The 12220-nt window shown below is 28.7% G+C and overlaps 1 protein-coding gene across 1 annotated transcript; it reads right to left on the bottom strand.

The window, feature by feature from the left end:
* Positions 1-4134: 4134 nt before the first annotated feature.
* LOC114191937 (ACT domain-containing protein ACR10-like) lies at positions 4135-7310 on the bottom strand. The gene is made up of 6 exons (XM_028081391.2): positions 6939-7310; positions 6631-6849; positions 6030-6135; positions 5414-5750; positions 4866-5150; positions 4135-4548 (listed from the first exon to the last, which is right to left on the bottom strand). Exons 1-6 carry the CDS (start codon positions 7090-7092, stop codon positions 4411-4413), a joined length of 1239 nt encoding a protein of 412 aa, XP_027937192.1. The 5' UTR covers positions 7093-7310; the 3' UTR covers positions 4135-4410.
* Between the last annotated feature and the right edge of the window lie 4910 nt (positions 7311-12220).

Below are 12220 nucleotides of genomic sequence, written 5' to 3'. Positions count from 1 at the left end.
CAAAAAAATAAATGGTAAGATAACTTGAAGAATGACATACCTACATATACACAATCATAATGACATATACAATTATAAAGCAACAAGCATACATATCACCATACATACAAGAAAACCACTACAACACACATTTACTCCATGCATCTATGACTCGCTTTCGAAAGATTAAGAGCGTAGAATTAGACATCGAGGACCTTACACCAACTTAGTCGACCTTTTTTTGGGATTTGACTCGATCAACCTTTAGCTTAGGCTGACTTAGTGGACAATTGGCCAAAGCTAACTCTATTAAAATTTGACTTGGGCTAACTCGGTCAAATTTCGGCCTAGGTCGACTCGACTTAACCTTCTGCCAACCTATTTGGCTCAACCTTCAACCCGATCTGATTCGACTTGAACTTTGATCCAAGACATCTCCGCTTGAACTACGACCTATACCAACTTCGCTTGTCTTACAGTCATGGCTCACTTGTCTAGATCTTTAGCTTTGGTCGACTTATCTCAATCTTTAGCCTAGACAAACACATCTTGACTTTCAATCTAGACCAACTTAACTTGATTCTTCAACCCGACACGACTCGGATTAATCTTTAGCTTGGGTAGACTCGACTTTACCTAGGTCGATTATGCTCGACCTTGACCCTAGGTTGACTTGGTTCGACCTGATCCTTAACCACCTTAAGTCAACTTAGACGCACCTTAATTTTGGATTCTCAAAATCCAAAAAGTGATCCAATCTAAACCCACTCCAAATCCAATTAAGAAGGTTTGATTTAAAATCCAAAAATATAGATTTGGATGTGAGATAAATCCATTTAAATGGATTGGAAGTAGGCAATAGCTTCTCGCACCCCCTCAAATTTCAACCTACTCCCCCTCAAATATTTGAAATGACAAAAATGACCTTATGAGTTTTGAAATTTAACCTTAACTTCTTCACTCTACCCTTTTGAAAATTAAAAGTTTGTGGTTCACATTCAGTGTCCCTAAAATCCCTAGTCACATAATGTAGTCACACTTGTTCACAACCTGAAACCCTGCATTTAAAAACATGGTGGTAGGTTAGTTATTCTTATGTATGGATTCTCCAACATCCATTTTGTTAAGTTGATAAAAAAAATTCAAGGTTTTTTACCACAACTCTGGTACCAATAGAATAATTGTGTTGATCAAACATTACTTCACATAAGCAAAATCATGTTTAGGTAATACAATTTTTTAATAATGAAGTTGTATCATACGAACACAACTTATTTATATAAGTAAGTTTTTAAAGGCTTAATTACTCGGATGATCCTCACTTTGGTAGGGGTGTGTCAATTTAGTCTCCGCTTATAAAAAAGTTTCAATTGCGTCCTAACTTTTGAAAAATTATCTCAATTAGGTCATTTTTAAAAAAAATTACTAACATGTTAACGACATGTCATGTATTAATATGTGATTTTTTTTAATTTTTTTAAAATTTTTAAATTGTTCTTTTGCAAAAAAATTTGTTTCCACGTGTCATATCCTTGGTATGACACATGGCATTATTAGTTCCACGTGGCAGGACAATGCCACGTGTCACTGCCATTATGAAATGTTTGATTTCAAATTAATCCATATATATATATATATATATATATATATATATGTATATATATATATGTATATATATATATATATATATTATTCAATTTAATCCCTACTAATGTCACTTTGATTTAATTTTGTCCCAATTTTTTTTAATAATTGAAATTTGTTTTTTTAATCCATTTTTTTCATAAGATTAAAATTAATTATGTCTAAATATTTTTACAAAATTTTGTGTTGATATTATATTAAAATTGAGTGGTAAATGAAATTATTAACAAAATATGGGTTAATAATATACATAATGTAATATGTTAAAAAGTCATTTTTAATAAAAAAAATATTAGTATAACATTCATACAAATAATAAATTTGGTCTCAAATTGGAGAGAGACAATATTGTTCTATTTTGAAAAAAAAAGTAATGAATAACAAAACATGAGTTAATAATATACAATAATATAATATGTTAAAAATTAATTTTTAATAAAAAAATATTATTATAACATTTATATAAATAATAAATTTGATCTCAAAATGGAGAGATACAATATTGTTTAATCTTGAAAAAAAGTTGGGTGATTAAGAAAACATGAGTTTATAATACACAATAATGTAATATGTTAAAAAGTCATTTTTAATAAAAAAATATTAGTATAACGTTTATACAAATAATAAATTTGGTCTCAAATTGGAGAGAGACAATATTACTCTATTTTGAAAAAAAAAATAGGACTAAATTGAACCAAAAAAATAAAAGTATGGACTAAAATGAATCAAAGAGACATATATATGGACTAAGTTGAAATCAAGATACTTGGCAGTGGCACCGACACATGACATTGTCTTGTCACGTGACACTAACAGTGTCATCTGTCACACCATGGACCTGACAAGTAAGTGACAACAAAATCTTTTGTAAACAATTTTAAAATTTTTAAAAATTTAAAACAAATTCACAGATTTACACATGGTACATTGTTAATGTCGTTAGTAATTTTTTTTAAAGAAACCTAATTGAGGCATTTTTTCAAAAGTTGTGATGAAATTAAAATTTTCTTAAAAGCGGGACCAAATTGACATATTCCTACCAAAGTTGGGATCATCCGAGTAATTAAGTCTTTTTTAAAAAGTGTCCATTTCGATTAATTACCTTACTTTCATAAGTTTTCCTAAATTATATGAATGAGTTTATATAAAATTTTACCACAATATTTAATTATTTATAAACAGTTTAAGGTACACCAACCTACTTTTAATCAAAAAGGTTCCTTGAAAATTAGGAAAGAGAATGCTAACCAATGTTATGGATTCAAAGTCTAATTAATGAATATCGAATTTTACAAAGGTTCCTTGAAAATTAGGAAAGAGAATGCTAACCAGTGTTATGGATTCAAAGTCTAATTAATGAATATCGAATTTTGTAAAAGTTCATAGTTAATTGTGACATTAAATGAATTCTAACCTTAATAATTATGAAGAAGACTAACCCTTGCTCTTACCGCACTAGTTAAAGAATAATTAATGTACATTAGTTATATTATTTTTATATTGAAAGTTAGAATAATTAATTTCATTAATTAAAATAATATAAATGCATATAACAGATTTTATAAAAACAAAAATATTCTTTGAAATCTCTAAACAATCGAAATAAGCATTTTATAAATCCAATGAAATTTTAAATTGATACTTTATTTTTTTATTTTTTTTTTGTAAACTTTGTTAATGTTTAACACTATTTTAGATTGGTTTTTCTATTAATTTAAACTTTTTATGATTAATTATATTTAAATTTTTAACAACACTAAAATATAATTATTTTATTATTTAATTATTTTTTAATTTTATTAGAGAAATATTTATGGACATTTTTGTCTTTTAAATAAAATAAAACTAATGGTTAGCAAGACCCAATAATTATTGATACAATTTTACTTTGTTTTGAGAATATAAATGCTTGTGAGTGTTATACATCTTCAATTGATAATTTATTTGTTACACACAAAAAAAAAGTTAAAAATTAATTAAAGAATAAAATAGTTAAATTTTAATATTACTAAAACTTAAAATATTACTAAATGAAAAAATAAAACTTAAATTAACAAACAAATAATATTCTATTTTCTATTAATTAACTTTTTTTACATCTAATTATATTTTAATTTTTGTTAACATTAATTCAAATAAATTATGTTACGGTTTAACTATAAATTTTTATAAAATTTAATGTTCATTAATTATATCTTGAACAAGAAAATAGTTGCAAGTTTGCAGCATCCAATTACCAATATCCGTTGGCAAACGATACTTAAGAGTCGTTGTATATAAAGCAAGAAAATAATGAATTATCATAAATTTAAGATTTTCAAATTAGAGAAAAAAAAAATCCTAATTTCCTTTCTTTAATTGATATCTTGCTTGTAGGGACACCTTATCAACATTTCAACTAATTCAATCACTTATTTCTTCAATAATATATCTTCAAATTTGAATGTGATTTGGGTAATTAATATTTAAAACTATGTTAAGGTTAGAGATTTATTACAAGGACAGGTATAATAATCACCTTAAAATGTTACATTTAATTTTCATTTATAATTAAAAACCCTCAGCAAAACTCCCTTCTCCAAAGTCTTCTACTTGTTTCTGCCTTTTCATTTATATACAATAAGTTAGAATTATAGAAAAACTCAAAAGTATGGTGGCAAAACCACTTTAGCATACGACATATTTCACAATTACTCCTAACAACAACATATTAGACACAGCTATCTGTACACAGGTAGAGAGGATGATCTAATCCAAAGGATGCAATCAGAATATGGCAACCATGGGTTACTCCCAACCCATCACCATTTTCCAAACTCCCTCCTCAATCTTGTTCTTTGGAAAAGATAGCCCCTCCCCTTCATCAAGCAAGACTCTATAAACCTCCCACTCACGATCTCCAATTACGTGTCTTCCAACTTTAGCCTGTTATGATAATGAACCACATGAAAGTATGTGAAATCTAGTAAAACTGAAGTGTCTGCTTGTGTCGGATATCACATCTCAGCCAAAAATAAAACCAAGTTATAATATATAAGTAGGGACAAACCTCAATTTACTAAGCCGGTTTTGTATTAAGATAAGGTCTGTCCCCACTTATATTCTATAAACTATAGTTTGATTTATCTCCAACCGTTTGTGAGCAAAGAACATGATTCAAGAAAGTGGGAAGTTATGACATGGAGGAAATTCAAATTATGAGTTCTCTAAACAGTAGGATGTGTGTTAAGATCAGTGATTACCGAAAAGATGCAAATGCCTAGCATTTTGAGTGCAAGAGTGATATCATAGAAAACAAGAGGCCGGCCCTTGCCAGATAACTCCACCGGATTTGCGACCAGAAGCTCGGTATCCGGGCCCCTACTCACAATGGTTACTCTGAGTGGTCGAAATAGTTCCATTCTAAGGCGTGATGACAATGAATTCTGCTTGTGTGGGTCAACAATCTTTTTGCCATCTGCTTGCATGATGAACAAGTCAATCTCACATTTCCCTCTAGGTTTTGTAGTGAAACGCCCATAAGAAATCTGGTTGAAGGAAAAATAAGGTTGTACCCCTTAGGATGCTAAAGATGATCAAGTATATGTATGCCAGTGTTCATGAAGCGTAGAAAAACAAAGGCAAATAGCCTCAGTAGGAAGAAAGTGAAATTTCATTTTTTGGTAATATGAGTACAAAAGCTACAAATTCAAGATGAAATGGAGTCTAGTGTCTGCTGACAAATCAATTTATAGCAGCATAAAATCAACTCTAAGAATTGTAGTATTATAAAGATTTCAAATTTCTGTACCTGAATGTTGTAGTCTTTCAGAGTTCTCATGATGTCATAAAGTAGACCTTTGTGATCTTGGCACATAATTTGGACAAGGGTGTGAGCAGGACTAAGCGTATTGTCCATCATTACAGAAACATAATCTGACCTCAGAGTTCCTCCCCGAGCCGAATCGGGCAATTCCAAATCAAAGGCATCTTCTGTGATTGCAGTTGGAAGTAATGGAGATGCCTGGGTACAAGCTGTAATTTCTGGGCCAACCAAATCTATGTCAATAGAAATGATGGCATCCCCCAAAATCTCTGTTAGATGTTCAATTGTTTCGTCCTTTCTCTTCTTTGTGTGTAGAAGTTCTCTGATATGGATGCAAGATTAAGGAATAAACTCTCAAAGGGGATGAAAATGAAATTTTCATCAAATGGGACATATCATCAAATAAACTTTCATTCTCATATAAAAAACATTGGGAAATTGGAGTTCAAGTGATTAATTTCCTTTTCATCTCCAAACCATGTATGTTAATTTCGTTCAAAATGGCAAAAGTAATTTGCACACTGCAGTCTTAACAAATAGATCAAGAAGTTTCAACAGAAATCAACGAACAGCTAGAGGAAAGCAAATATAAAATGAAAACCTGGTATCTGTGATGAAAAACAGATCCATCACTTTGCCATCAGGTGTAGTAGATACCTTCACTTTCTTTATAGTAAGTTCTAACTCACAAAGAACCTCAGTAACATCTGCTACCATTATAAACACATTCAGTCATTTTGCTCTGTCTACCAGTTCCACAAAACATCAATGTCAAAATAACAATTTAAAAAAAAACAAAAATAACTTCCAATCAATGAATAGTAAGTGCACAATGAAGCTTTAGAATCAGAATAACATCAACCTATGGCCTTATCATAAAATGAAGCCCCAAAGTGTTGGTTCTTGATCTTAATACGCAAGGAGTTAAATAACGGTGTGCATTTGCAATTTCGACCATGGACTCACCAAAACGGCATCACAACCACAATTGAAAACACACCACAACACATTTCTCTACAATATCTTGCAATATCATGAATCAGTACGGCAGTTTAAAAACAGGCTTTTCAACAGAAACAATAAAGATTATCAACAGAAACAACAGAAACAATCCCAAAGCGTCCAATTGCTCAATCATCAAAAAGCAATACATCATACATGTAGAGTGCAAAAAAACTCATGACTTAAATTCCGAAAATTACCATGCAAAAGCCCTTTCCGGTCATGACAGCAAAAATTCAAAAGAAAGACATCAGGGGGCTTGGAGGGCTGCAACTCAGATCGATAATAAGAGATTCCAGAAGCCGAGGAGCAAGAAGGACATGCCTCAATCAGCCTCGTCTTCAGCAAACTCCACCTCGTCTTGTGTTTCCCAACCACCCAGAAAACTATGTAGCACCATTTTCCATCCGTTGAAACATCTTCATTCCACAACATCAAAAAATTAAAAAAGAATCAGTTGAAGTTGAAATTAAAAAAATAAAAAAAGAGATTTTTATTAGATGGGTACCTCCTCTGAGTATGTTGAGACCAAAGAAAAGTATGATACGGCACAAATCACATCCCAGACCAGTTTTGTCAGGGCAATTGACAGTGAGAACAGTTGGGTCGCCGTCTTTTTGTGGTTGGCTTATGATCACCACGTCGTCGTAGAGTATGCCCATAGTAGAAATCTGGTTGTTGTTGTTGTGGATTTAGAAGGATGAGACCAAAAGTTTTATGTGTGTCGAAGTGTTTAAGGCTGTCTCTGCGGTTGGTGGTGTTGAAGAATCATTGTGGAGAAGTTAGGAGCCACCAACATATCCCGAAAACGAGACGAATGCCAGTTCTGCACTACAGCTACTGCTATCGCTGCAGCCTTTCAATATCATCACCGTTGGGTCAAAATTTTGTAACAATTTTTTCAATCTTATTTATTACGTTTAAAAAGTTTATGAATGTAAATATCATATTTACACTTCAGATTCTTATATTTATAATTAATTTAATTAATATCAAATATTTATTGAATAAATTTAACGTGATCTTTTTATTAAATTAGTATAATTTAAAATATGATCACGTTTTAGTATAGTAAAAGACTTAATTAATAGTTCAGTCTTAATTAATTAATATATAGACCTATAATTATATTTGTTTTATTATTTTTTTTATTCGATCGAGTTCTTATACATTTATCTGGTCACCCTATGCTTTTCACTAGTAATATGATAGTGTTATTTGTTCTTCATCGTAAATCACTTCTTTCAAGAAAATATTTAACACAAAATCCTATAACAAACACTGAATGACAACTAATTTTATTTTAAAACATACCCTTGACTCGTACAAATAATTAATGAAACCCATAATAAATAAGTGTTTAAAATTGTCGAATGAATTACTAAATTTAAATTTAATATTTTAATATTTTTAAGAATTTTGAACCACGGTAGATTATACTGTCAAATATCAAAGAAAATAGAAAATGCACAACAAACGTACCCTAAACTTCTAAGCATGACTAAAACAAAACACTGGTGGCTGGAAAAAATAAATTTGGATGAGCAATTTCAACTTTTTTAACATGAACAATTTTAAATTTAACGTATTCGAGTAATTTGTTAAACGTAAAAATAAATAAATAAATAAAATATACTTGTGACCGACAAAAAAAAAAGAGGTGTGTTTTTTTCTTTTACGTAAATGACAATCCACATTCTTATAAATATTGTGAAATACGAAATTCAAGATAAGTGATGGCAGGTTAAAAGTGTCAAGAGTTTATATTCCCAACGTTGTAAAGCCAAAATTTTAATTTAACATATTTTGTAAGAAATCTCATCTGATATAATATATATGATATAAAATTTAAGATATTTTGAAAATAAAAAGTAAATATATGACTAAATAATTTTTTAAAGGGTTAAATATGTTTTTGGTCCCTCAAGTTTCAGTGAATTTTGGAATTAGTCCATCATTAAAACTTTATATCAATTTAGTCATTCATCTTTCAAAATGCATGAATTTAGTCATTTTAATCAAATTTTGTTAAGTTTATCTAACGTTTCAAGCACATTTCATGATAGTATTTAAATTAACATTGAAGCAAAAATGTGTCAAACAGTCTAAATAATTTAAATACTATCATGAAATGCGCTTGAAACATCAGACAAACTTAACAAAATTTGGTTAAAATGACTAAATTCATGCATTTTGAAAGATGAAGGACTAAATTGGTCAAAAATTTTGATGAGGAACTAATTCCAAATTTCACTGAAACTTGAGGGACCAAAAACATATTTAACCCTTTTTTAAATTATAAAAGATTAAAACAAAAAAAAAAAAACTATCAAATTATTATTCTAATGAAACTCTAGAGTTAAAATAAAACTTAAGGGAAATTTTCAAAATGGTGTAATTAGTTTAACAAGATTCGTATAAAATAGGTTAAAATATCCTTTTGTTCCAATTTTCATCAAGTTTTGTCAAATGAGTCCTAATTTTGGTTTTGTATTCAAATAGGTCCCAATTTTCGTTAATTTTGTTGAATTGGATCCTTTTTTGCTAACACCGTTTAAATCATTAACAGTCATGAACATTGTCATGTGTCACTTCGTGGTTTTTTTGAATTTTTATTTTATTTTTTTGATTTTTTTAAATTTTTCTTTAATTCTTTTTAAATGTCCACATGTCAATCCAACAGCATGCCACGTGTCAAAGTCAATATTCTATATTCAATTTGGTTCCTATATTTTTTATTTTTGTTTAATTTAGTCCCAATTTTTGTTAACATGAACCAATTTGGTCCCTCTCCAAATTGAAACCAAATTTAATTTTTATATTAAAATTTACATTTTTTATTAAATATTTTTATATAATATATTAAAATTCACATTATTATAACTTTGATATAAAAATTAAATTTGGTCACATCTTCGATAGGACAAAATTGGGACTAAATTAAACAAAAATAACAAATATAGGGACCAAATTGAATATAGAATATTGACTTTGACACGTGACATGCTACTAGGTTGACATAAAGATATTTAACAAAATTTAAAAAATTCAAAAATTCAAAAAAACCACGAAGTGACATGTGGTGGTCATTATTCATGGTCGTTAATGATTTAAACGGTATTAGCAAAAAAGGACTCAATTAAACAAAATTGACGAAAATTGGGACCTATTTGAATACAAAACTAAAATTAAGACTGATTTGACAAAACTTAACCAAAATTGAGGTAAAAAAAATATTTTAACCTTTAAAATAAAACAATATTTTACTAAAAGCCTTTTTAAAAGTAAATAATAAAAAGCTGGTTGGTCTTTATCCAAAGAAGAATTTATTATTATGATAAAAGAATAGAGGATTTGTTATCGTAGTTATTGTTGTCCTCTTCCACCTAAAGTCGTTATTTACTTTCCCAATTTTATTTAGCTTTAATATATTACATCTACCACAATTATTTAGGATTTAAAACTTTTTACTATGGATTTCAAAAAATAAAAAATTCATTTTTATGCAATTTCATTTGACTCGAGCTTTCATTTTTTTCGATTACATTTTGTATTAAAGTTGGTATTTTCATTCACTTTAAATATTAAATCCTGGTTTTGTAAAATTATTAAAATTAGCTAGAAAATGATTGTTGACTCAAGTTTCTTTTTAGTAACTTGTAGTAGGTTGTATTCAAATATAATGTTTACACCTGACATATTGGTCACAAATTTAGAGTTGTCAAGATTTGATGATTAAAAACCTCAAATGGTCATAACTTTTGTTACGGACTTCACGTTAAGGTTATCAATATGGTTAAGGTTTTGTGGATGCTAGATCAAATGATTCTACATAGGAGGTAGAAGAAGATATGAAGAGCTCATACCCTCACTTGTTTCTTGGTGAGTAAAAGTTTGGAGACAAAATTTTTTTTGTGTTGGGAAGAATATTAAGACTTAGAAAATAGGTATTTATAAAACTACAGAAGGTTTAATAAAATGATATGTGTATATTTTATTAATAAAAGGGTAAACTATAAATAGGTTTTTTATTATACAAAGCTTAGATAGAAATCTTTTTCATCTCTTTAGAAACATTTATGATATATCTTCTTTGACTTCTCTATAAGCTCTATCACCCATCTCTCCTATGTTTTTCAATTAAAGACCACCTCTGAGCTTATGGTAGAGAACTCTACTCATCCATCCGATTAAAATATCAATTAGAGTACGTTCTTCTTTTACCTCTTTTTTTTAGAAAATTGATTTGTTTTATTCATGCATGTCAACTTTGCAGGCTGCATGTGGTTCCATCTTCTTTTATCTGGTCTTTGTGTGTTTGTGATTCTTGTAGTAAGGTTAGATAATTGGTATGAGTTTTTTTTTTTTGTGTAGATAGAATTTCCAAATGAGGGGACTATGGAGGGATAATTTGTAGAATTATAGGGTCCGACCTCAAGTAAAGGGAAGCTGGAATTTTTTTTCTTGTGCTATAAATTGAATTAATTTTCAGTATAATTTTGTGTAGTTATACTTATTAGGTATGAGAATTTGTAAATTTGGATTCATTAACATGTGTTGCATTGGATGTGAAAATTTGTGAAATTGGTTGAATAACTTTGAAAAATGGAGCATGCTTTGATTTTCTTCACATTGTAATACTGAAAAAGGTTTGTCTAACTCAGATTATTTAAAGCGTAAACTATGATTTATTTAAAGTAGAAAATCTTTAGAAAATTTAATTTGAGCATCATAGTATAGAAAAAAAAAGGGTGTGATTTTACTGATGCAGCGCTGGGCACCACACCGGTACCTAAAAACTGAAAATTTGATATTTTTTTCATTTTAATATATTTTTTCTCTATTTGACGGTTTGGTCTAGTTTGCTAATTAAAACCTAAATCGAACTACTTATTATATTTATATTTATGTATAATTTTATATTTTTATAGTTAATTAACAACAAAATAAAGATAAATTGATTTTCTATAAATTATTTTACGAGTGTCTTTTTTTTATGATAATAAAAAACAATAAAATTATTATTATGATTATAAAAAATACATAACTAATTTTTATAATTTTATTATAGGTAGTTATTTTAATTTAAAATATGGTCAAAATTTAAAAAAAAAGGAAAAGAAAACAATTAAATTTTTAAAACAATTAAATTTAAAAGTAAAAGTCAATTAAAAAATCACTTAAAATTAGTAAGAATTTGTGTACATAAAAAGAAATAATTTAAAACCCATTTCTTTTAACACTAAAATTCAACTTCCTTCGTTTTAACAAAATACAATCCTCTTCTTTCTCCCGATACTAGTTCACTCTTCTCTCATCACTCAGCCGTAATCCCCTCTTTTCTCATCCGAATCTTCATCTTTTCCTAAACCAGAGGCTAAATTTGATATCACTCTGGAGTCCTCTTCGAATCTAACGAACAATTTCTTAATCCTTGTAAATTGAAGATCTAACCTTCCCTTTCTTTTTTTCTGAGAGCTTTGTTCTGCTTGAATTCTAATCAGAATATCATTCCCTTTTTGTGTTCATGTGTTTTGGATTCTCTAGGTTGAATTGGGGGTTTTGCTGCTCAAATTCCCATGCCTTGTGTTTGGATAGAGCATTTCAATAATGCTTAGAAATTAAAATGCTTTGTATTTGAATTGCTTGTAATTAAATTCAATTCATTTTTTAAATAACTTGTTTGGATAATGAAATTAAAATACCTTACATTTCAATTTCTTGTTTGGAAAAAAAATTGAATTTATTGTGAGATAAAATTTAATTTTAACAATATTTATTTTACGCTTA

The sequence above is a fragment of the Vigna unguiculata genome, chromosome 7 (assembly GCF_037176805.1).
Source record: "Vigna unguiculata cultivar grain cowpea cultivar isolate G323 ecotype 2 chromosome 7, ASM3717680v1, whole genome shotgun sequence".
Classification (NCBI taxonomy): domain Eukaryota; kingdom Viridiplantae; phylum Streptophyta; class Magnoliopsida; order Fabales; family Fabaceae; genus Vigna; species Vigna unguiculata.
The sequence above is the reverse complement of the archived record's forward strand: the minus strand, read 5'-3'. Positions and strand labels throughout refer to the sequence as shown.

Coding starts and splice junctions, on each gene's coding strand:
- LOC114191937 (XM_028081391.2), bottom strand. CDS start 7,092: ATGGGCATACTCTACGACGACGTGGTGATCATAAGCCAACCACAAAAA. Junction 6,850..6,938: donor TCTCAACATACTCAGAGGAG/GTACCCATCTAA, acceptor TGTGGAATGAAG/ATGTTTCAACGGATGGAAAA. Junction 5,151..5,413: donor TGAAAGACTACAACATTCAG/GTACAGAAATTT, acceptor TCCTTCAACCAG/ATTTCTTATGGGCGTTTCAC.